The sequence below is a fragment of the Episyrphus balteatus genome, chromosome 4 (assembly GCF_945859705.1).
Source record: "Episyrphus balteatus chromosome 4, idEpiBalt1.1, whole genome shotgun sequence".
NCBI classification, from domain to species: Eukaryota; Metazoa; Arthropoda; class Insecta; order Diptera; family Syrphidae; genus Episyrphus; species Episyrphus balteatus.
Window position 1 is genome coordinate 48,851,440 of NC_079137.1, and position 27,374 is coordinate 48,878,813.

At 26.3% G+C, this 27,374-nt stretch overlaps 1 protein-coding gene across 1 annotated transcript in view; it reads right to left on the minus strand.

Annotated features, from left to right (window-relative positions):
* Nucleotides 1-23,192, minus strand: part of LOC129918533 (putative uncharacterized protein DDB_G0286901) — a 32,967-nt gene extending 9,775 nt beyond the window's left edge. Inside the window, exons 1-2 of the mRNA XM_055999131.1 lie at nucleotides 22,957-23,192; nucleotides 4,603-4,648 (exon numbers count right to left, since the gene is read on the minus strand). Of these exons, the coding sequence (XP_055855106.1) occupies nucleotides 4,603-4,648; nucleotides 22,957-22,958 (48 nt within the window). The 5' untranslated portion in view covers nucleotides 22,959-23,192. The remainder of the gene's footprint in view (nucleotides 1-4,602; nucleotides 4,649-22,956) is intronic.
* Nucleotides 23,193-27,374: the final 4,182 nt, after the last annotated feature.

Sequence of the window (27,374 nt, forward strand, 5' to 3'; positions counted from 1 at the left end):
AATTTGAAGGATAATAATATTTTTACTTTTTCACTGTCACAACCCCCTATTAAAATTTTCTAATTCAGCTGTGGTTTTTCAGCTGCTGCTGAAATTTGTTAGAGTCTGCTAAAATTAAACATTTTCAGCTGAGATTTTCAAATTCCGCTAAGATTTCCTAGTTACTGCTGAAATTTTCAAGTTCAACTGAAATTTCTTAGCTGCGGGCGAAATTTGTTGGATTCTGCTGATATTTAACATTTTCAGCTGAGATTTTCAAATTCCGCTAAGATTTCCTAGTTTCCGCTGAAATTTTTAAGTTCAGCTGAAATTTCTTAGCTGCGGCCGAAATTTGTTTGATTCTGCTGATATTTAACATTTTCAGCTGAGATTTTTAAATTCCGCTTAGATTTCCTAATTTCAGCTGAAATTTATTAGCCAGAAATTTTCAGCTGAAGTTTTCAAATTCCGCTAAGATTTCCTAATTTCAACTGAAATTTTTCAACTTCTGCCGAAATTTGTTAGATCCTTGCTGATATTTAACATTTTCAGCTAAAATTTCCCAAATTCTGCTAAGATTTCCTATTTTGTGCTGAAATTTTCTAGTTCAGCTGAGATTTTCTGACTTCTGCACGAAATTTCTTACTCTGCTGGTACCTATTTAACATTTTCAACTGAGATTTCCCAAATTCCGCTAAGATTTCTTAGTTTCTGCTGAAATTTTTTAGTTTCTACTGAAATTTCTTAGTTTCCGCTGAAATGTAGGTAGGTACTAGTTTCTGCTGAATTTCGATTATTACAAAGTGAGCAATTTTGTCCAAAATTTCCTTCCTGAGAATTATGGTGATAAATTTTCTTAGAATTATATTGGCTTTATTTTAATCTCAAATTTGAACTGTTATTCAAATACCAAAGTCCAAACATCATCACAAAACAAATCACAATTTAAGTATCTTGTCTATATAATTGTCTATATCTTTTAATTACAATTATGAAACAAACAAATTGTTTATCATAATAAAACAAATCTAATAATATACTTAAGAATGACAAGAATATTATTTTTTATTTGTTGTTGTTGTTAAATTATAAACAAAAAAGTATACATAGAATTTAACTTATCGGATAGATCATAAAAAAAAAAAAAATTAACGTCAATAGGTATCTATTGTATCTTTTGTGAAATTTGGAACACATTTGTTTTGTATAACCGCGTGCTATGGATTTTTTTTTTGGGAAAACCCAAAAAGGCTTAGGATTGTTTTTCAAAAGGTTGGCTGAGAAATAGCTTGGAACTAACGGGGTGTGATTAATTTTTTTTTGTTATTTCAATAATAAAAAACAATATTGAAAGAAAACAAAATTTCTTTTTTTTAGCAATGATGTGATTGTTTGCATTATACATTTTTGACTGTGTATAGGTTTAGGAGTTTAATTTGTATAATTTTGTGTACAGGGTGTTTTTTTTACTAATGAATTTTGAATATTCTCTTCTTAAACTTGTGATGTGATATTTGCATTTTTCATTATATTGCAAAATTCATAATTTTTTTTTAAGATAATTTAAAATATCAGTTGGTCTATAAAATCATTAAGATTATGCAGCAAAATTAATAAACAAAAAGTTCTATCTTTCAGAACAAAAAAAAAAAAAACACTCAAGTAGGTACTTCAAAGGCTACTCAAAAGTGTGTGTCGATATTTTAATTAAAATGTTGGCCCAATTCATTTAAAGAACTTATTGACAAAGCATTTTCTTTATTTATCTCAATTCTAATTTATCTACCACATTCTTTATACTATTTTTTTTTATTTATTTTTCCAACTGTATCTCGGCGCTAGTAACAAAAATTCATCTACTTTCGCACTTAAATTAAATTTTGAGTTTTTTTTTTTTTGTAATCAAATAATGAATCAAAATCTGATAATGTTTTGATTAAAATCAGAAAATGACAAGTCGTTTTGTGTTATTCAATTATCTTGAATCTAAATAAAAATATATACAATCTCAATGAGTGAATCGTTTGAACAAATTCGAGTATCTAAGGCCCATTTGCTGAAACGAGTCTTAAATATTAATGTGAAACATAAACCTTTAAGTTCTACATAATGGTTTGCACGAACTTCAAATTGTGTCATAAATTCCTTTAAGTTTAACATAACTTAGGTGGAAGAAATTGTAGAACTTAAGCAGTTTAAGTTTTACCTAAGCAAATTTATTTTACAAAATACGAGGGAATATGGCTTAAAAAATGCCACGGGTAGTAAAAAAGATTACTTTAAATTAAACTTAACTTACGTGCAAACATATTTTCCATATTAAACATCCGTGGAGGGTAAAATTTTCTATACAAGATTTTGCAGCACACAAATTTGACAGTTCATCCAACTCATTCACAGTTTTAGGTTTATGTGACGTTTTTAATTTTATTCTTGTGTCAAATAAAATTTTTTTAATTTTCGAAATATTAGTAATTTTTCCAAAAAATATAAAAGGACACACACAAACAATTCAATATATAACCACATTCACTAGTATTTAATCCAAAAAATTGAGAAAACATGAAAAATAATTGAATTTAAAATTTATTTGACATTTGAGTTAAAATTCCCAGGGATTTCTAGCATGAAACTTAATCATTGCTAGGTTGAACATAATTATTTTTTAGAAACTTGGAATAAACTAAGTAAAAAATAAGAGCTATGTTCGACCTAGCTATGAATCAAATTTATGATCCGTATGAGCAAACGGGCCTAAGTCTTATTTTATTATTAAAAAATGAAGTTTTGAAAAAATTCAAAAAGATTGCTAAATTATTTTTAGAAAAAGGCTTAGAAAGTTATAAGGTGGAAACTTCAGCTCAAACTTGTAAATCTCAGCAAAAACTGGGAGATCACAGCTGAAGCAGTTTAATTTTAGAAGAAAACAAGACATTTCCGGAGAAATTAGCGAATCTCAGTACGTACTAACTAATATGAGCGGAAACTTGATAATTTTTTAAGATATTTTTGAATTCCTATACAAATCTCATTAAAAACAGGAAAACCTCAGGTGAAACTACACGGAGAAAAAGACCATCTAAAAACCAGCGGATTCCGTATTAAATTAAGCGGATTTCTACATGGTTTTTTGCCAAGATAGCTTGCGTCTTAAATTAGGCGGACGAATCTCATTAATTTCTTGAATGTGCAAATATAAAAGAAATCCACTTAATTTAAGCGGAAAATAATTTAAGCCGATTCCACTTATTTTAAGCGGAAATCGCATAGTTTTAAGAGGGTGCGATTTATAGTGTCCTTTTTTTTCTTTGTGTATTAAACTTCAGCAAATACAATTAAGTATTAGCAGAAATTGGAATTTCTCAGCAAACAAAAATTAAAATTTTCAAATTAAACAGTTCAATTTCAGTGGAAAAAGTGAATTTCAGAAGAAATTTAAGCAAAAATTAGAAAACCTTTTCTGGATGTTTTGAATTTCTGCAGAAATCTTTTGTAACTTTTAAATTTTTGAAGAAAATTCAGCGGAAACTGGAAAAACATAAGTGACACTTTTGAATTTCAGGTAAATCTTATAAATCATAGTTTCAATACCAACAAAATCTGTGGAATTAAAAGCGAAATTTGAAAACTCAGTTGAACCTTAGATAATTTCAGCTGAAACTAAAAAAAAAATCAGTTAAAACTAGTAAATTCCAGAAGAAAAGACGTCGAAAAAAGATGACAATTTTCTGTTGAATGAGGTATTCTTTTCCTCGAAATTTCATATCCTTACATCATTCAATTCAGTAGCATTAAACTTGTCAATTGTATAGCTTAATTTCACTTCCGTTAATTGTTCTTTATTTGATTTAAAAATCCTCATCCTTCTAGATTCCATAAATTGAGAATTAAAAATCAATTTCAAAAAAAAAAAAAAGGACATTTCATGTCGCACAGGAAGCCACAACTTCGACCACAACATCAAAGAAAAAAAAAATTAATAATCAAATCTTAAACCTTCAAAAATGACAAAATAATCCGACACGATACACATGTCCGGCACTGTTGTCCCCTCTATACACAAGTCTGTCCGTTTGTTCGGCATTGGTTGGCCAATTGATATGATCCCAATATCCATAGAATTATATCGCGCGTGAGAGTGCATATCAATGTCATAAAGGATTAAAAATAACAAACATCACAAAAAAAAAAAAGAGTCTAAAAATAACCCTCCACAGGTGTAAAAATACCGAACCAGGTATATTTTTTTATAATAATCTCTCTTCGAAATCTGATATCCCAACTATAGCACCACATCGACTTTAATACTTTTTTTTTTTAATTCAACGAACGTATCACAAATTTAAAAAAAAAAAATGTGCAATTAGTATGTAATTTTAATTAAATTCAAACCCATTTAAGTGTGGTATGGGTTTTAGTTTATGCACAGCAAAGCGCCAGCAACCACCATTCAGATAGAAGGTTTGGTTTGCTGTATATCCGGCTGGAATATTATGCGGCAGGTGATTCACAAGCCAATTTGGATTTTTTCTTTTTTTTGTTGTCATTTTCATTAAATAGGGATTAAATGATGTGGAATAAAAAAAAATGCAAAATAAAAATAAAAATAAATTTACAACTCACCATCAGTAGAAAAATAATCTTGGCATTGGGCATAAACTGTGGTAACCTAGAAAGATACAAAAACAAAAAATTGTCATTTATTTGGTACAACAAAAAAAAAAAATGAGATATAAAATTAAGATAATCTTTTTGAGGTATTTTAGAGATACATTAATAAAAAAAAAATACATTTTAAATAATGTTCCCTTTTTATTCCTTTTTTTTCTAAAACCAAAAAAAAAGGAATTTAAGAATTAATGACCCCCTACATTAAATTTACTCTTTTACTCTATGAAAGTAGTCTTTGCAAGGCGTGAGGTTCTTTGAAAAAGAAGCTTTAAAGACAGCGACAGTGACGATTACTGTCGTCATTATCACATCAACTTTATTCTACATTATTCTTTGTGCGTGTTATGCCGTTCGTTGGGTTTTTCAAGTCTTGAAATGTGCCAAAAAGGTATTCAAGCGCACGAAATTTTCCCCCCTTTACCATCATACACTTTGAAGAAAACCTAAAGTCTTTTGACAAATGATGTGAACTTTTTGTATAAGGTCTAAATTGTGTATGTACATAAATAATAATAAATGGGGATAGACTTTAAAGAGCTTAATTTATGAACTTATAGATTTTTTTTTTCTAAACCCTTTATTTCCAGTTGATAGATGTGATTTTAATTCCTAGATTTTTTTTTATTTTTTCTTTAATGCTTAGGCATAATTAGAGATAATGGATTGTGTGTGCTGTAAATTGAATTGAGATACTTATGTCCAGAAGTTGTAAATTTTTTGATGGGGGGAATTTCATTTAGAAGAAGATGTAGAAAAAAAAAATCTGACAAATTAATTTGAGTGAGAAAAATAGGATGGGTTGGAAATAATTTACAATGTCTTAAATCTTGTAAAATTGTTTTCAAAATAAAAAGTTTTCTTAAAAAAAAAAAAACTCAACAAGACTTATTTTGTTTGGTTTTAAAAAACAAAGCAACTTTAACTTTCTCTATTAGCCGAAACTTCTGACCAATTTCAAAATATCATTTGGTTAACTAAGTAATGTTTAATAATCCAGAAGATAAAAAAGTTTTTGATTTAGTAAGCATTTTTGTTAGGGATTTTCAAAAATTGACCCACTGTTTGACGTTCTAAAGGTGATATTCACAAGTGTCTCTATTTTTCTATATACAAGGAATTACTTAAAGAAACAATTAAAAATTCTAAAGCGTTTTTGACATTCTTCTTTAAGAAGGATTTAAGTTCATATATATAAAGTTCATATTAAAGGGCGCAAGTTAATGGTCCGATTGAATAATAAAAAAAAAAATAAGTAAAAAAAAGAAGAAATAAACAACGAATCTCTGAATTACATACCAATTTAAGACTTTATAAAGAATAAACAAGGATATGTCTACACACAAAAAAACTTTAAATCTGGTTTATTTAACCTTATATCAGGTATATTTAACTATATTATGATAAAGTAAAGCTATCCCTGGCCTTACTTTTTCTCCGTATATAACAGCTACTAGGTATTGATCTTCTATTTCGAAGAACTTTTCAAAAACTTAATGTAGGTTGATCAAAATAATGGGTGCTAGATGAAATATTTGTTTTAAAACAAAAACCAAATTAATAATATTGTTTAAATTAACACTGCCAACAATTTAACAATAAAAATTCGTTGTTGTTTTCTATTAATCATATTGTTAATTTGTTTCATTACAATTCAAGTAAGTATTCAAAATTTGCTTTCTTGCGCAAGCACTTAGGTGTATTTTCAAGAGCCGACATAAGTTACAATTTACAAAGCTTGCAACATTTTGAAAAAAAAAAAACAAAAAACACACTTGTCATATTTTTAAATCATGCTATTCTTTTCTATTTTGGCCTAAATTTTATAAATTTAACTTTATTTCTTTTTTTTTATTTATTCATCTGTCTTATGCCTTTGACATAACTTATTTTTTTTATTGACAATATTCAATGTTTCTCCAAATCGTATAACCATAGTTTCAAAGATTTTAAACAAAAAAAAATAATAATAAAACTAGTGCAATCTGGTCTAAAGAATATTAAATAAAAATAAAGAAAAAAAAATTCTTCACAAGTTTGGCAAACAAAACGATATAAAGTTTGCTGCGATTAATTAAACATTAAGCCTGACACACATTTCCGTGTGTAAAGTAAAGCCTACCTCGAAGACAGCCGTGCTTGATGTTTGTCTACACCATGTCTGCACAATTTTTATTTTACTCACTGAGTAATGAGTATGTGTATATCTTTTGTAAATCAGACAAGTAACATATTCACAATATTGTAACTCGTGTCGGTATAAAAAAAAAACTAAAAAAAAACTTATATGGGTGTGTCTCTTTTATTCAGGTCACGTATTTTGAGACTTATAAGCTTCTTGTTAAGAGGTCTATTTACAATCATTGATCATTGTTAAACTTGGCATTAAACTATAATATCGTAATAAATATGCTTTACAACGAAATGAAGAAATTTGAAATTGACCGCCAAAAATTTCAAGAGAGTTTTGGAGGCTTTCAAGAAGACTTATTCAGAGTGTTTAATAAGGTTTCTTTTCAAAAAAGGTTCGTTATAGACAGATTTCTACAAAATGTATTAAAGTCAACAATTTAATGTCAAAAACGTCAGAATTGTTTCATTGACTTTGAAACTTCCTGAAAATATGTTGCATTTGTATCTATTTTACTTGACAGTTTGTCAAACAAAAAATACAATGAAAACTTTCAGGGTAACCAGAGACCACATGGTGTGTGTGATCGTATCCTTAAAACAACCCTTTTTTTCCATAAAAATAAAAATAATCCCATATTTTCTTCCGACACAAGTTTTTTTGTGTGTTTATTTTGGCACAAAAAAAAGGATATCACGTGACAATATTGCACCCCATATCCTGGAAAAGTGTATAGATATCCTAAATTTTGCTCAATAAAGCGCACTTGAAATGTGTTAGTAATCCTATATATCGCACAATTGAAGTAGTCTTACATAGCTCCTTCAAATAGCAACTCAACTCAAGTGTATGTTGGTTTTGGGTAGTTTTTTTTTTTAACATAATATTAGGTTTGTCAAAAATGTTGTGTCGTTATCAAATATTGACACCATGAAAGCTATTCACACACTCATGCATTTAGCAATCCTTTTTTTTTTTTGCTCAGTACTTTTTTCCTTGGTACACAATATTTTACCCCTATTCAGCAGCAATCCTGATTAACTTCCGATTGTAAGGATTTTTTTTTCCTTCTGTTTCTTTAAAGTATGTGTGTGTGTTTGTGAGTGTGATGAGATATTTCTAAAGGATATATTCTTAAACCGCATTATTTGACTTACACAAATAAAAAAGAAGAAGAAGTGAAAAAAATGAACGAAGAAGAAGGAAAAAAATCTGAATGGAAAGAAAAAACCAACCGGAAACTGTAAAGAGTATAAGAAGCACAATGATTTGGCATACAACGAAAATCACAGACACAAGTATTTGAATGTCCTTTTTTTAGGACTATTTTTTTTTTTTTGTATAAGTATATTGGCAGTCGGTAAAATGAATGAAACGCACTTTTCTCAATTCAAACTGACAATCAGTGGAAGAATTGTACACATTTAAGGAAATAAAAAAAAAAGATAGGAAAGAATCTTTGAAAAAAAAAAAATGGGTCGAATACTGGACAATGAATTTGAATTTTTTGTTGAATTGGATATGGGTAGGTAAGCAATTTGTGTAATCCCTTCAAGAATAAAACTCTTTTTATAAGAAGTTGATTTATTGTACAAGATTGGAGACAAAAGAAAAAAAAAAAACTTGTCCTACTTTATCTAATTGTCAAACTTTAAGACTGTCTTTTTTACTTGAATGATTTTTAACCAATTTTTATTTGAATACGATTTCAAATAATTATACACAAAGAAGAAAATTTTCACATTGGTCTTTTTTTGTACAGAACTAACTAGGTTTTAAACATTTTTTTTTTTGTGAATTTTCTTCAATTCTCACAATAGCTCAAAGTAGCTCAAATTGAAGATAGTAAAAAACGGAAATTATTAGAGGAAAAATAATGATAATTTTATGCTTCTTTTAAAATTGCTTAAAAGATTAAATAATTTTTTATAGTAGCCCATAAAAGCTCAAAATGACATAAGTAGGCATGACTTCTAAAATTGTTAGGAGCGAAAGTTGTCATAACTTCGATGTTAACGTATTTCTTTGTTTTTCCAGTAATTCAAGATGAAATATTTAAATGTGAGTTGTTAATAAAAGTAGTTAAATTAATTATATTTTCGATGTGAACTTATTTCATCTTTTTTATTTAAGTTATCTCCGATACCTTGCAATTGCTCAAAATAGCTCAAATTATTGTATACATGGACAGAATTGCAAATAATGCATACTTTTTGTTTCTTTGTTTGTTAAGATTTTTTCAGTACTGAAAGTCTTATTTCTAAAATAAATATCAGTCCTACAATTGCTAGAAGAATAAATTAAATATTTTCGTTAAGTTTAACTTAACTCACTTGATGTCGCTTTGAATAGAAATCAGTTGTCATTTTTTTTAGAAGTCACTCCTGCTCTAGGCAGTAAATTGCTCAAAGTTTATAAGATACGCATGCAAACAGATATAAAAAAAACCATACAAAAGTTTTTGTATAAATTTGTGTTATTTTGAAAAGATTCTCCAAAAAATTGATTTTATATTTTAACAAATAAATTTATATAAACTACTATGTGTCACCACTTCCAACCTTTTTTTTTTTCAAAGTCATAAATTAATTCAATTTATCAATTGAAACCAAATCCTTTTTCGTCCCTCGTTTTCTGTTTTTTTTTTTTTTTCATTCTCTAAATTGAAATTTATTTGATTTTAAAACAAATAATGGGGGCGAAGAGGTTTGATGATTAACCTAAAAGGTTAGAGCATCTAAATTGGGGTTAATTGAATGGTTTCAGTCAATGTCAGATCTGGAATTTATTTTATTTTTTGAAATAGGAAAAAAAGAAGTGCAATGAGTCATTGCTTGTTTTTAAGTTGGTAATAAATTTTGTGATTTGAATATATTTTTGGTAAGATTTGTTTTGTTTGTAACATGTGAAAAAAAAAACTTTTAAAATTATCCAAGTCTCTTTCGAGATAAGAAGTTTAAAAATCAAATCAGTGTCTTATGTTTTTATTATGTATAACGTTCAAAAAATCTAAGCAAACTTAAAAAAAAAATTGTTAATTTTTTCAAAGCCATACAAAATTTAATTTTCTTTGTAGGTAAGAAGCTCAAAGAACAAAAGAATAATTTCTGAAACCTACATTTATTTCTAAAATATAAAAGCCATTTAAAATTGAATGAATGCATAATATATTTTATTTTGAATAAGAACACAATAAAACTTGTACAAATATTATTAATATTTAGTAAATAATAATAAATTTTTTGAAATTCATTGAATAGCATTGAATTTTATAATATTTTTCAAATCTAATAAATTTTGTTTCAATAAAAAAAAAATACAAAAAAAATCATTTCATAAAAAATGTATTAAACATAATAGCAATTTGTTTAAACAACTTAAAACAAATCACAACAAAAGGATATACAGATGTTTAAATTTTTTTTATTATATTTATGTATTTATTCATAATATCTCAAAAATTTATTTTAAACTTGTTTTTGTTTTTTTTTTTTATTTTTTGTTAAATTTGTTAATTTTATGATAATTTTATCATAAATCATCACACATAGCTCCCGGAGGTTATTATACTTTTTATTTATATGTTTTACTTAAAAAAAAACATGAAATTCAAGTATTATTTAAAGTTATTGAATATTTCAAAATTTGTTTTAAGTGCTTGTTTATAATAAAATTTATTTATATTTAATGGAAACCATTAATTTTTGTTTATTTTTTTAACGGATGTAATCTTTGATATATTTATAATTGCTGTATATTTTAATTTGCTAATTTTTTGATAATTTATTTTGTGTGAGTTATTTACTGGTTAAGGAATTTTTTTTTGTGTCAAATTTGCATGACAAATAAATTTTAAATATTGTTTTTTGGTGTTAATTTATTTTATATTTTTTAATAGAGGGATAAGCTTATCAAATGAACAGAAAGAATTTCATCATTATTTTGTTTTGTTTTTTTTTTTTTTTTAATGAATTCTTTTCTTCTTTTATTGCAAAATATTTATGTTAATTTTAATATTCGCGCACGTAGGTAAAATTGATGGTATTTAAATAATGAAAGAAATCCTTGGTTTTAATTGATTTATTTTTACATGAATAAAAGAGAAAAAAACAAAAAAAAGTATGGAGAGTTTTAGAATATGAAATATTTTTTAAGTAATTTAGTAAAAAAACAAAAATTAAAAAAAAGAGAAAAACTTTCCCAAGAAATAGAAAAATTGCTGTTTATTCTAACGCCAATAAAGAAATAGAAATTTGTCAAAAATTCCTTCAATTCCACTACAGGAATGTGCTTGGAAGTTTTCCACATAGTTAAAATAAACTCATTTGAAATTCCAAAAATACTACCTATTTTCACTTTTTCTTCGAATGAAAAAAATTATTCATATTTAGTCAATGAATTTATTTTAATAATAACTTAATCCTTGTCAGAATTAGTCTGTCACATTTTCTGCGAATCATGTTAATTCATTTAGATTGAAATACTTGAGTAATAATTTAATTGAAAAGATATAACAATAAAAAGCGCCCCTACTTGACGACCAATGTTGCACTATCTCACTTTTGAAATATGTAGGGTAAAATGAGCTCAAACAAGGCTTCTTTAAAATTTTGTTTTTTTTTTAGATTTTTGTAATATTAATATAATACAACAACAAAATAAAGAAAAATCGATCTTTTAAATTACACTGCTCAACAAGGTTTTTGCCACAGAAACCAAAATATACTTTTCTAGTAGTTCTTGATGTGCTGAATCCGAATCTGAAGTCAGAAAATTGTTATTGGCCTTCGTTTTTGAAATATTACCGTTATAAAATGCTAAAAAACGTCATTTTGGCTGTTTTCGAGGTTCTGTTTTAATGTGGGGTAATTCATTACAAACAAATTTGTAAAGGTGATTATAAGAACAGATATTCTTCTTTCAAAAACTGTTTAAATCTTTCCGATATCTCTTTTAATGCCCGAGATATTTAAAATTTAAGTAGCGGTCTTTGAATGAGAAATAACACTGGCCAACCAAATCAAAATTTGTTTGCCACAAGAACCAAAATATACTTTTCTAGTAGTTTTCGGGGTGCTTAACTCGAATCCGCAATCAAAAAAATTCTATTAGCCTTCGTTTTTGAAATATTACCGTTATAAAATGCAAAAAAAAGTTTTTTTTTATAACGGTTATATTTCAAGAACGAAGGCTAATAGAATTTTTCTGATTGCGGATTCGAGTTAAGCACCCCGAAAACTACTAGAAAAGTATATTTTGGTTCTTGTGGCAAAAATTCTGTGATCAGTGACTTAAACTTTAGATTAAATTTAGTTTCTCTTTGGTTTATTAACTGAAACTTAAGATATCTCGAGCAATAAAAGAGATATTGGGAAAATTTAAACAGTTTTTGAAAGAAGAATATCTGTTCTTATAATCACCCTTACAAATTTGTTTGTAATGAATTACCCCACAATAAAACAGAACCTCGAAAACAGCCAAAATTACGTTTTTTAGCATTTTATAACGGTAATATTTCAAAAACGGAGGCCAATCAAATTTTTCTGACTTCAGATTCGGATTCAGCGACCCAAAAACTACTAGAAAAGTATATTTTGGTTCTTGTGGCAAAAAAAAAGTTAAATTTTGTTGACCAGTGTTATATCTGAAATTTTAATGAAGAACATTTTTTAATATTTTGGATTGTCATTTTACAAAAATTAACTATATTCTGAGTGATAACGTGATAAGCATTTTAAAACTTTAAATTTTTATACAATTGGAGGTAATATTGAATAGTTCTAATGATTTGGTAAATAAAATTCAATCAATCAAAATTATTTATTCGAAATCATCATTTATTTTTATATGCAATTTTTACTATAAAGAATCTAAGATAAGACAAACATTCCATTAGAATAACCTCTATTCCAAAAATAAATTTATAAATAATTGTGTAAAACGTGATAATTGAGTTCAAAAGTCTCAAAGTTAAAATATTTACGATAAAAAAAAATTCCTAAAAATTTAAATTTAAAATTTTAACTAATTAATCAAAATTGTTAAATCAATTAAAAAATTCTTTTTTAATCCAACAGATTAATTCTAAAAATATTTGTGACATTCTTAGCGTGTTGTCTCATTCGGTTATGGTCGGGGTCGCTGTAAAATTTTTTTTCCATGTTTCCCTTTTTTTTAATTTATTTGTTTTTTGTTTTAGGTGGAATAGAAATTTATTTTAAGAACTTCAAAAATTGCATTATCATTTTCTTTGAAAAAAAAATTTGATAAGGTTGGGGATTAAAATTCCTTCTATTTTTAACATTCTTTTGTTGAAAATCAATCGTAAAAGGTACCAATTATTCTATTTTTTTCGCATTTTTAAGACTAAAAAAAGCGACAAATAAAAAAAGGGGACATCGCAATTATAATTGTGACGCGACTACAATTTACTTATCTAAAAAGATATGGTAGGTACCTATAAATGGGTGGGGGACTCTCTATATCTTTGACTTGGCCAACTATAAATCGAATGGTGCAATTGATTGGAATTTTTAATGCAGGTGTTTTAACAATACAGCCCTATATAGATACAATTTTTGTGATAAGGTTACGGATGAAATAATTATAGATAGCTGGTTGTAGAGACTCCATCAGGCGAATACCAATTGATTTTCTTTTCAAACTTTAACCATTTGGCACGCTTCGAAATTCTATATACCTCGAGTCGTTGCCGTATGGTGATAGTGTCGGCAAAATAAGCAAAACACAAAGACAATTTATGTAAGATTACGTAAGGAAAGTTTAATTTAAAAAAAAAAAAAGTATTCCTTTGGAGGTTTTGATTTGCAAACAACTACCCTAGTGTCCCCCCTAAATATGTGCTTTGAATTTTTCGTTTTCCTTTTTAAATAAAAATCACATCTGTATTCTAAGTTGTCATCTGTTCAAATCTCTTCAAGAGAATGAAACAAACAAAAAAAAAAAAACTTTTAATCAGCTTTTTTTGGTGAAATTGTTTGCTCTTTTTGTGTATCTTATGGATTTTAGTTTTGGAAATGTGCCAGCTTTCGGTAATGTCCTTTTTTTTTGTTGTCGATAGAGAGAAATATAAAATATATTTTTTTTTTCCAAGGATACACTTGACTGCATAATTTTACTGCATATTCGTTACCTACTTGTTGGTGGGAAAAAATCAGGCTTAGATTTGAAGAATTTTTTTGGAGGTTATTTATTTTTTTTTATTTGATTTTTGTTTCTATAGAAAACAAATTCAAATATTTTATTTCTAAATTTAAAAATTGACCTTGCTTGTGACTTAAAAGTTGATACAGAACAGAGTAGTCCAAATTTTTAAGCATGAGTAACAGAAGAAGAAAGAAATTCTTGAAAAAAAATGCAAATCTTCAAGTTTTCCAAACTTCATTTGGAACAAGTTCAAAAATTGCGCTAGTTAGTTTTGGAAATATTTTTTTTATTTTTCCACTTTTTAATATTCAATCAAAAACAATTTTGAGGGGGTTATAGAACTGATCAAAAGTCAAGTTTATTTTGTTTTAAATACTACTACAAGTCTAAATTTGCTTAACTTTAATCTAAAAACAAATAGTTTTATAATCATAGATAAGAAAAAACATTTTTACTATATGAGATTAACTTGGCCACAAGCAAGGTGGTCTTTTTTGATCATGTAAATATTTTGCAAAATTATTATCAAATGTGTCATAATAATTGTAGAAGTTTCTAAATTTTTTTTATTTTTTATTTGAGATAACTTAAGGTTTTTTTATCGAGTAATGTGAATTAAATAAAGTATAGTTGTGCTGACGCTATTATGACGCCAATAGGAAAAGATTGTGTATGAAAATTCCAAATTTTGATAAGAATCAATAAAGATTGAGTTTAAATAAAAAAACCTTTTACATTTGATCTTCGATATAATTAGATAAACCTAGAAGTAATTGCAAGTCGAGTACTAAAATTAAGTACTAAAAACTTAAAAAATTAAGTGCTTTTTAGAGAACTTTTTGGTTTTTTCCAAATTTTTTAATTTTGTTTATGAAATTTTGATAAAGAAATAAGAATTTCTGGTATTTTTATAAGGCCACTGCAGAATGTATTTGAGATCTTTAAATGTAGGTACTGAAATCAACGCACGAAATTTTACATGTCAAAGTGACAAATTTTGAAAGTATATATATATAAGGCATAAGAATAGTTCTCTTCGATAACCAAATAGTCGAATTTTTGGTGATTTTTTTATCTTCTCGAATTTAATATTAACAACTTATTTCGATCAAAAAATTTTAGTTCGTGATTCTAGTTTAATAAAGCTTGATTTATATAGCCTTGGAGCCAATAAAGATCGTTGAATCTCTGTAAATCTTGTTGGTAAAAAGATAAGAATTTGGAAGCATTTCCGTGATAGATTATTGCAACTACTTATTACCTTTTTCGCAAGTTTTTATATTTAAAAACTCAAAAGTTGCGATCTTATTTATTTTTTAATTTAACTTTAAAAAAACGTTAAGCTTTTTTTCAAGTAAAAGCTCGATAAAGTTTCAGTAAAGACACCAGGTAGGTACTCATAACCTACTCATATTTGATTTAAAATTTTAAAACAAAAAAGACAAGTCATTTTTGACGTAGGTCTTCATAATAATTATTCAGCATTAAATTCTTGTCTTTCAACTTTTTTTGCCTGAAGATTCCCAAGTTCTATCTTATTTAGAGATAATTCTATCAAATAAACCTTGAAGTCCAAAAATCAATTTTTTTTGTTCGATAACGTGTGTACGAGTATATTATTTTTATCAGCAACATTCCTTTCCATTATTATAAAAGGTTTCACGCCTCCACCCCTTTATTGTTCTTGAAAACAAAAAAAAAAATTAAACATAATTTTTATTATTAAATCTAGTTAAAACTAGAAAATTAGGTACAAATATTTTTTAAATTGTGTTTATATCGAAAAATTAGATCAAAACAAAAAAAAAAACAATTGTGTTTCCTCTCTAACTAACAATTTTTTATTTTGTTTGGGTTTTTTATTAAAAAAAAAAGAAATCAGTGCAAAAGATATCTATAATTTTTCACGTGACTGATAAGAGAAAATAAAGCAAAACAAAAAATAAAATTCAAAACAGAAAAGACAGAACTATTATATTTTTAATCGAAATTGTTATCGATAACTTTTTTTTTTTATTCGATTAAAATTAAATTTTCTCAAATTGCTTCTGTTTCAAGTAAATTTTCCATTTTCACAATAAATTGATCACTTGAAAAATATTCCTTCAACTTTTTTGACGCATTCCAAAGTCTATAAAAAATAAAGCACGTGCTATAGTGATGGGATTTGTGATTTACAACAAAAAAGAAATAAATTTAAATTTTATCTAAAGCAGCGCCACTATATTAAATGCAAGTACCTTGTATGAGTGCCTATTTTATAAAGTGATCTTGTTAACGTTCATGACGACTCTTAAAAATTTGCACTCGGTTCACGAAACTCAATTAGTGTGATATAAGTATTTTACATATTTTATTTATTTTTTTTTTTTTTTAATTCATTGTAGACAGGTTGCTGCTCTAAAAGATAAATCTTATCAATTGTTTATTCACGAAATGTTAAACAAAAAAAAAAAAAACATACAACCAGAACAAAACAAAAACAAAAATCGCTCATTGAATTTTAAGGGTTTGTGTTGTGGTGCTCATTTTATTTTTAACAACACACATCCACCCCTTAAGTCTGGAATAATTCTGATGGTGGAACTCATGTGTGTGATGCACTCATTGTTTCGATTTTATTATCCAATTGGAAATAATAATAATAATAATAATAAAAATTATATTTCCTCAAGACTTTTGTGTAATAATTTTTTTTTTCTTTTCTTGTACAAAGCTTGAATAGGATAAGGTACTATACTGAATATAGTCTGGGAGATTAAATTGGAAATCATATTTCTTTTTTCTTTAATAAAAGTAGATTAAAAGAAAATAAAGGAGTTTCTTTTGAAGATAACTGGTATAAAAAAAGACGAGTTATTTTTCTTATTTTAATAATATAACATTCTATAATACATTCTTGCAAAATTGAGACATGTAACAGAAAAAAGATGAAAATTTGAAAATGAGAACATCAATAAATTGGTATAAACTGGTATAATTTACTTTAAGTCTCTATGGATTTCTAAATTTAGATATTTTGAAGTTTTTTACAAAAAAAAATTTACTATCTCGTGATATACAATAATATAGTAGACTTAAAAATTAGCTTGTCTACTAACTGGTATAAACTGGTCTTAACTAATTTAAAGCTCTTATTTTTTTTAACTTTCAATATTGAAAGTATCTAAGGGCAGTCCTGACTCTTAATAAAATTTAAAGAAAATAATGACTGATATCTTAAGTTTCTTTGATTGGTATAAACTGGTCTAACTTAGAATGGAAGGTAAATTTCCAATTTACTTATATTTAGTTATTTTTTTGCTTAATAAAAGTGGGCTAAGAAAATATTTCAATTTCTTAATTGGTTCAGTCATGCGGTAACTGGTATACAAAAAAAAATGAGGAACTCTATTCGTAAGACATTTAAATTTTTTTTCATAAGAATCGATGATATTTTCATGAAAAATCTTACTATTTAAAAGAAAGTGGATGGAAATAAGACTTAAAATATAAATGATTGGTATAACTGGTATAACTTACTACGCTATGGACTATGGACTTAAAAACTTAGATATTTTGAATTTTTGGACATCAAAAATATATCTTATGTTATAACAAGATAAAAACAGAGCTTCTATATATTTAAAAACCGATTGGTATAAATTGTGTCAAGAATTTAAAGACATTTTTTTTTTTTTGTTTAAATCAATTTATTGTTATCAAGTTCAACTACTATTTTATTAGTAATATAGGTAACAGAACTTGAATAGCCCATATTATCTAATTGGTATAAATTTCTTTAACTCACAAAGGAGATCTTTGGATTTTTTAAAATAATTTAACTCACTTCACATAATTTCGTGATATTGTTATTTCAACACAAACGTAGATTACAAAGATTGAAATTTTAACATTTTTTGTTTGGTATAAACTAGTATAATTTATAATAAAGCTTTAATATTATAAAATTTAAACAATTTCACATCTTTAACCCTATAAACCAGTACTTGGTTCGATGATAAGAGGCATAAATATGGTATTACTTATGCAATAGTTTTACCTATATTGACTGGTATAAATTTTGAGTTTTAGATATTTCTACATAACTTTTCTAATTTTTGGAATATTTGTAAGAATTTAATTTTGAAACAAACGAAAAAAAATATAGTTAACGCAATTTCTTGTACTATTTTGGATGAGCTTAAAAAAAAAACAAGTAAAAAAAGAGGTCATTGATTTTACAAGGTTGTTCTATTGTTTTTTTTTTTATTTTTTTTAAATTCAATAGAAATACGTTGTTGTACATTTTCTAACTCACAGTGGGTAACCAACCCCAATTCTTATGATTGAACAATATAACAGAAAGAGGTTAAAGAAGAAAAAAATAAAGAAATTAATACTAAAAAGGAGTATACGAAGAAGACGAATCCTTTACAAAAAATAAAGGATTCCCATCAGACCAAAAAATAACAGCGAACACATCATCACCAGAATAAAAAAAAATGGGAGCAAGCACAAAAAAAAATAACAACAACAAAAAATGTAACGTAAGATATTTCTATAGCTATCAAACTTACTCATACAAACATGTGTCGAGAAAACAAAATTATATGTTTTAAAGGAAGACGAAAACAAAAAAAAAAACGTTAAATTATATTTTTTGGAGTTTGCAGAAACTTTTTTATTCCTTTTCAAATAAAGATAACTCAAAAGAATTAGGCTATTAATTATAGACCCATCAATATAAGAAGAGAATATCATATTACCCGCATTTAAAATATAGGTATATTTGGAAAGAGAAAAAAGCTTCGTATTTCATACAAAAGGTTAACAAGGACGACGACCGCATATCTTTTCTTTTTTGGCAAACAAATATTTTTCTATTAAATTGAAGGTTTTCGTTTATTTTATTTTTTATCTTTTTTATCTTTTCTTGAGATTTTATTTTTTTACGATTCATTATGTCTGGAGATATGGGTTAACCCTCATCTTATTTGGATAAGTCTATAATTTGCTTAAAACTTATTATAGGTTAGAGTCCTTTGATATGGCCTAGATCAATTCGAAAGATAGTAAGTTTATTTTGTAATTGGGGGAGTTTTTGGTAAAATAAGGTATTTATTTATGATAACGGTTAAGGATGGTAATTAGAACTTGATTTATTTATCTAAAAAATAATCTTTGCAAATTTGAAAAAATTAACCTTTAATTCAAGGAAGATAATACAAAACTAATAAGTTTTTAGTTCTAAAAGCTTCAGCTTGCGAAATTTTAATAAGAACTAGGTTATGTACGCGGGTTAATCTGACAACTAAGATACGAATTGAACGTTGCAATAAAATACACAAAAAAAAAAAAATAATAATAATAATATACCTACTAGCTATTTCGTCAAATGAGTTAATAAATCAATTTCAAGTTCAAAATCTATCACAAAAAATAAGATTTATGAATTGCGGTCTTTAACAAAAAGAAAATATTGTTAAAAAAAAAATTAAAAAAAAAAACTGAAATGATTAGTTAAGATTAGGGTAATCGAAATCAAAACATAATATTTTTTCCCTCCTAACGCGTAACAGCTTGTTTTTTTTTTTTGTTGATGTGATAGATATTATCTTACTTATAAATATTACCTACTAACATCTATAATAGCTACTAATACTGATAAATGTTTATCGTTAGAAAAGTGTGCCGATGACTTGTTAGAAGATTAATATATTTTTTTTGTGTTATATTTTTCTAATTTAAAGTTCAAGTGACCTCTGCATATAAAAAATAAAAGATTGGGACACTTGTGACGTGACTCTCGATATCAGAATCACAGTGTTATCCAACAAGTTTCAATTTCCGATTTTTTGTTTTTTTCATTTACAATTTTTTTCTCATAAAAATTGCATTTTTGAACATTGAACACAGTTAAACTTTAAAACGTTATAGGTATTTCAGAAAGAAAACTAAAAGAAAATCAGAAAAATATTTACAAGCTCCTTTGCTCAAACTAAACTTTTAAATGAAATATTATTATCTTGTCAAAGATTTCTTAGAAAACTTCAATAAAATTGTGAGCATGTTTTAAAACCTTATTTAATTGCTGTTTATTTTAAATAAAATCAACTAAAGTTAGTATTGATAGTTCTATATGTATAAACAATTATTTTGTGCTAACCAATCAACTTACCTAATTGTTTATTTCATTTTACATATAATAATATTGTATTGACTTTTAACACTTTTTCATTATTTTTACAGAAAAATCACTCATAAAATAAATGAAAATTCTAAGAAAATTATTACGCCTTAATTTTATAGTCACATGAAAGCTCAGTCAAAAAGCAATTGTTGATTTGATAAAATCACTTTAGGTGTCAATTTTTTGTATTAGCAATTATCAACACTATAACATTTTATTATGTTAATGTGTCGGAATTCTAAATTTTAACTTTAAAAAAAATTTTAACAGCAAAGTTAAAACAGTCCGAAGTTATACTGGTAATAATGAAATTTAAACACATTTTTGGTTTTGATCTATAATTTCGATACTGCAATATGTATATTTTTAAGTAATATAAGTGAAAATTGAAATTTTAGATAATTATTTCAATAAGTTAAAAAATTAAGTAAAATATTGTTATTTTAAGGTTATATTTATTGTTTTTTCTCTTTTCTGTTCTGCTTAAAAAATGATTTTTTTTTTATGATGAAAAATGTCAGTTGTTCTGCTATAGTTTAACTTTTAGTAAATAACCTGTGCAGTAAATTAACAGACATATTTTTTACCAGTTAAAAAGGTCTGTAATAGATACTTAGTTAAGATTTTAACTTTTAAGAAAAATGCTACTCTTTGTTAATAAATTAACAAAAGTTTTAAAAACTTCCGAAAAGTATAGGTATTTTTGTTTTTGTGGCAAAAAATTCGTTTATTTCAGAAACGACATAAGTCCACCGACTTTCAAAGCTTAAAAACCCACTAAGACTTAAAAAAAAGTTTATATTTTAAAGGTTTTTAAAGGTTTAAAGATAAAAAACAGTTTTTTGTTGCTCCTGAAAAGTTAATGCTCATGAACTTATGTTGTTTCTAAATTAAATGATTCAAATTAACTATTAAGTGTTAAAACTCCGATATTTCGCTAAAACTTGAATAAGAAATGGCTTATATCTTTATTAATTGCCCTTTGAAAATCAGAATAAAAAAAAATTGCATTGAACCTAAAATAGGTTATCAACTATATTTTTTATTTTGCATCAATATTAAGCTTAGAGTGAAATTCATACTCCGTTTTTAATTCGCAACTCTCATAATGCTAAGAAAACACTTAAGCGTTTATCTACTCAAATAACGAACTCGGTTACTCAAGAAGCCAAAAAAACTCCTAAGTCAAACGAGCAGTTGAGAATACTTTCGACTTGAGTGAGAATTATGAATTTCGATCTTAATATTTTTAAGGCTTGTTTCACAATATCTAATTTTTTTTCAAGCAATTAAGTTTCATTTAAAACATAAAAAAAAAAACACAAAATACAAGTTTCCTTCATTCAGTCTTTCATTATCAAAATTTATTTTTTAACAAAATTAGGCAAAAACTCAACACTCTAATTGAAACCCCGATTTGCAAAATATGTAACACCCGAAACGATTTTTGGGTTCTTGAATTTATGTATTATGAATTTTGTACCTATCCTTTCTATCTAGCTACCACGCACATCAAAATACTATATTTGAGTTCAAAGAAAATTTCGTGTAGCACCCGAAACGTGACAATCCTTATCAATATTGTTTTAATGTTGGTATCATCAATGCATAATTTAGCAACCTAGTTAAAATTTATTAACTTCTAGCGTTCAAAAATCAGTGGTCCTTTCAATAAGTTAACATAAAATAACATTTGGTAATTAATGTGCACAAATGTAACACCCGAAACGATTGAATGGCCCAAATAAAACAGTTTTTTTTAGTTTAGTTTTTTCTAACCTTTAACGATTTCAAACGATTCTGTCTTTTAAATGCAAAATAAACTAAACTAACGCAGAAAAAAGTCATTGAAAGTGGTTGACGAAATTTGGAAAATGTTTTCAAAAAAATTCGAAACAACTTAACTTTCGCAATGGTACCTAAAATAATTAATTTTCAATGCATGCTTTTTTCTACTTTTATTAGAACCTATTACTTGAATACAATAGAAGTTAATTTAATCTATTACCTATTTTATTAACACGAAAACATGTACAAAAAAATGTTTTCAAAAAAAAAAAATCATTATTACAAAAAACTTTTACACACTTAGGTATAAAAAAAAACTCAAGTATCACACACATAATGCATTGTCACTCCCTTGCCTACATTTCTCCAAAGCTTATTTACCTCTCAATATTAACTAGGTAACTCTACCTACTGTTTTAAAAATATCAATAAAAAAAAAATTCTAGCTGCTAGCAAATATTTACTTAGGTTGAAATACCAAAACACATCATTCAACTTGGGGATTTCCTAAAAAAAAAAATATTTGAAAAAAATATAAAAAAAACAGATACCTAAAAATTAAGAACAAATTTAGACGTTTCATAACCAAAATTATACAAAAAAAAATATAAAAACTTCCACCTTGTTCCCATAGTCTCACAAAGACATTTAAAAAAAATCACCTTTCATTGAAACCTAATAAAATAAAAACCTTCAAATGCTTTTTTTTTTTGCACTTTCTGTACTAGATCACTTAGTTCCCTTACATAAAAAAAAAACAACAATAAGAAACTCATAAAATAAGTTCTCTAGTACCTACCTAACAAGAAGGTAAATGCAAAAAAAAACAACCCTATCCATTTATTCACCCTTTAATTCATCTCTCTCCAACCCCTTTTCGTTAAATTCAAATAAGACCGTTTGGAAAATGTATATCATCACCTCACGTGTTTTCAAAATAATTTTACCTACTTTTCAACTATTCCTCCCAATTATCATCTATCATAAATATAATGAACCCATAAAATCAGAATTTAATATATTTTTATTTAAAATTAAGAAAACAACTTACATCGTATATTTTTGACCTCATTGTACCCTCATTTAGGGTGTTTGGTATAAATTTTATATTCCAATAGCTGGTTGATGTACCATTTGAAGTGTTTTAAAAATCAGCCAATTACAAAAAAAAATTATTGTTTTATTTAACACTTTATTTTTTTTTTTTAATAAAAAAAAAATATTTTTCTTAATTTTTTTTTTTTTGTTTTAAAATTAAAAAAATATATATTTAAATTTATATTAATTTAATGGTAATAGAACAGGAACTTTTTGTAACAAATTATTTATTCCACACTTTCACTTGTTTTTTTTTTTTTTTTTATTACGTTTTGAAATTTTTTTTTCTATTTGAAAAAAAAAATTAAATAATTTATTTGCACTTAATTGATTTTAATTAAATTATAAAATTAAATTAAAAAAAAAAACTGTTTTTTTGTTTGTTCAAAAAACACTTTTTTCAATTCGTTGAAAAAATATTTCATAAAGAAAAATTAACGAATAAATTGATTTTTAAATTAAAACAACGAAAAAATTATATAAATAAATTTTAAAAAAATCTTATAACGATCATCCCTTATTTAATCAAATTCAAATTTGAAAAAATAAAAATTAAAGAATTTCACTTTTTTTTTGTTTTGCTTTCGTTTGATAGAAAATATAAATAAATCAATGATTGCAAATATCTCCAAGAAAGGTTTCTGTTGCGCGATGGTTTTTTTTTTGTAATATTGTTAACCAAACCAAATTCAAAAAAATATCTATCTTTTAGGTAAGAAAGGTATAGGTTTTTGTTTTGTCATACACACGACGATGTTAAACCAACGATAGGCGCTATGAAACTGAGTTCAATCGACAACGGGAAAATGGTTTAAACTTAAAGATACAAAACAACAACAACATCAAAAACCGAAGATACAACAACAAAATAAGTAAGTAATCCGTATTCGTCGTTCGTTATTCCGAAAATCGAACGGAATGGAAAAACAACAGAGCAGCGAGCTGTCTACGAGACGGGCAAGTCACAGTCACAGTGAGTTCAGTTTTATATGAATGATGTAGAAAAGACCAAAAAAAAACTGTAGGAAAAAGTATCTAGATATACACAATAACAGAGAGAGAGAGTCGGTCGGTCGAGATAGCACAGCGTGTTTTTCGTTTTTTTGTTCTATCCTCCCCTACAGACGGATGGGTTATGGTTAAGTTTGGTTATAGGAACCATCATTTTACCGCAGCAGCAGGACAGAAATCTTCTACACAGTTATAAAATATCTACGAATACGAACAACAGGAAAAAAAACAAAAGTCTGAGTGGGAGCGAGAGAACGGCGCGCACGTACAATCGGCGCAAACACAAAGTGCTGCTGAAGATATCTATCTAAACTAACACACATTTATAAAAAAAAAAACAACAACAACAACAACAACAACAATTCATGAGTTTTATAGTATTGCGCTCTTCTAGGTAAAAGATACACGTTTTTTTTTCGGTCGAGGTGAGTTGTATAGTTGTTGTTTTTCGTTCTCATATTCGACGATGAATTTGCTCTAACTGTGCATATGAATTGGGGGTAGCAAGGAAAAACAGAAGAAGAATTCAGCCTAGAGAAAGCAAGGAATTCCTTCATCCCTTGCAACACACTCACACACATATAAAGACAAAGTACACCGGCATCGTGACCTAGCGGCGAATATATTTTCTCATCGTTTAGTCGTTCTCTGTGGTATGTGTCAAAAAAGGGGTTGAAGATAGATTTTGTATGAAGTTCGTTTCGAACAAGTTTATTTGTGGATTGTGTTGCATTGTTGGATGTTAAATTTGTAACCAAGTTCAGGTTGGAAGTAAACTTGTTGTAGTTAAATGTTGTATTGGATCTTTTCTTATTGGATAATTTAAAATGGTTTAATGTATGATGGTATGGAACACTACTATTTATTTTTTGGGCTGCTTTTGTAAAATTTCACTCAATTTGTGGATCATGTTCGATAGATAATCATAATCATTCATTCCAAATTGAAAGCAATGAGACTGAATATCGCAGCATAGTCGGTTTGGAGAAAATTTAACTGAGATTAATTCACAATAGTAAAAAAAAGGAAAGCAAAATTTTCAGTTGTATAATTTGGCACTAAACCATTAATTTTTAAAATTTGAGCAAATATTATATAAAATTAGTCAGTTAAAAGAAAATTATATTTTAAAGGTTTGAATAAACCTTAAGATAGATAATTGTACTGTGTCAAGGAAAAAAACATAGTTCACAATATTTTATATGTAAGTCATTGTACAGCACAAAAAAAATTATTTGAAGTTGATGATAGGCTTTTTGATTTAAATTTAAATTGAACTTCATTTAAATGGTGTTAATAGTAGTAATATCACAGAGAGCAAATATTAAAGATAAGACAAAAATTAAAATAGGTACTTATGTACATATATATGTAGTAAATAAAATACTATTAATAAATTAAAAAATAAATTTTTAAATGAATATAAAATAATAAAACAACAATAAATTAATAGTTAGCAAATAATAGTCAAATAATAAATTAATAAATAAACAAATAATAAATTGAAAATAAATAAATTCAGAATAAAATACAAAAATTTGGACACCAAGTGCCGTTATACTTTTCTTTCGTAAAGATTCAAACCTAGGGGAGAGTGGGGCCAAATGTAACACTTTTTTCTAAAATCGATGGTTCTCCTACAAATTTGAAAGTGGGTCAACCAGACCTTTTTTAAATTAAAGACCCATGTTTTAGCTCCAAGATCCATCATAAAAATTTAGCAAAACATAACGGTAAAGTTGAAAAATAAAGCTTCCAAATAAAAAATCGTGTTGTTTCAACTTACCCCACATACGGGGCAAAGTGTAACACATACCGGGGTAGGTTGTACCAAGAACTAAAAATAAGAGAAAAATACCTTTATTTGTTTATATTTATTTATTTTTAATTAATAACAATAAAAACAAACCTCAGTCATGAAATTTTGGTGCGAATTTGTAAAAAAAGGGGCAAATCCAAGATTTAGAGAGAAAATTTGACAGTAGTCTTAAATACAAGTTATTCGAATTAATAAATTGTTTTATAAGCTTTATGAATTCAAGTGGTGGTTCAAAAATGTGTTTCCAATTTCAAAATAAATACAAATTCAATTACAAGCATTCATATTCAGGGTTGTTAATTATATTAGGTAAACAATTTTTCAGTATAGGTAGGTTTTTACATGGTACAACTTGCCCCGGAAAAATGTTACAACTAGCCCCAGCATGAAATTTGGCACATAAAATCAATTTAAAAAAAAAGCGAAACTGACATAGACATAACATATACACGCAATTTGAGCCAAAACACAGTTGCATATAACAAAAAAACACTTAGCACTCTATCTTTTTCGGGTAAAGAGGTAGACCAAAAATAAAATTTAAAAAAAAAGTTACAAACATGCATTTTTTGGGCACCACTAGTGTAACTTCTCACCCTGTCGTCTAATCTTCATCTGAAGAAAATGTGCCGGTAGATATGCAAAAATTGAGCATTTTTCTCCTTTACGCGTTTCTTAATATTGAATGGAACATCGCTTTTTTTAGCTGTTAATTCTTACCCCTGTTACATTTAGCCCCACTCTCCCCTACATACATATATCTTGTGCAAGTAAAAACATCAAAAATTTCTTGTTTTTCTCTTTTTTTTTAAATATTGTTCTTATGTTTTTTATTTTTTTATGTGTAGGTACCTTAATTTTTTTTAATTTTATCTGTAGGAAATTATATAAATTATCCACAAAAATCCAATTTATAAAAATTTTCAAATTCTTTGCTTTTAAAGTTACATAACTCGAAAAATTAACAAAAAAAAAAGAGGTTGTCTGTAAAGCCGGTTTACGGACGATGATTTTACGTGATAACGTCGTAAGAAAACAGGTTGTGTGCTTTTAAAATGAGCCATTTGAAGCGTTTATTTATTTCAAACAATCATAATTTACAAGAAAAAGCTAAAAAAAAATCACTTTTTTTCTTTTCTCATTATATTCATTTTTTTATTTTAAAAGCTCACAAAAAAAATTATACCATTTAAAAGCCAAATATTTCTTCTAAAAAATAAAATCATTTTTAAATTTTTACAATGAGCAAAAAGTATTAAAATAATCTATTTAAAACAATCATTTTCATCAAAAAAAGCAAAGAAAACATGTAAATTTATCTTCTCACGCTATTAAATTCATTTTTTTTGTTAACAATCTATAAAAAATTTTACACCATCTGAAAACTATTGTCTTAGCTAAAAATATATATATAGATCAAGTCTATGAGACATCTACAAAAAGAGCTATAATTAAACTCGATAACATTTCATCAAAAAAAGCAAAAAAACATTTATTTTTATGTTCTCATGCTATTAAATGAATTTTTTCCCTAACAACCT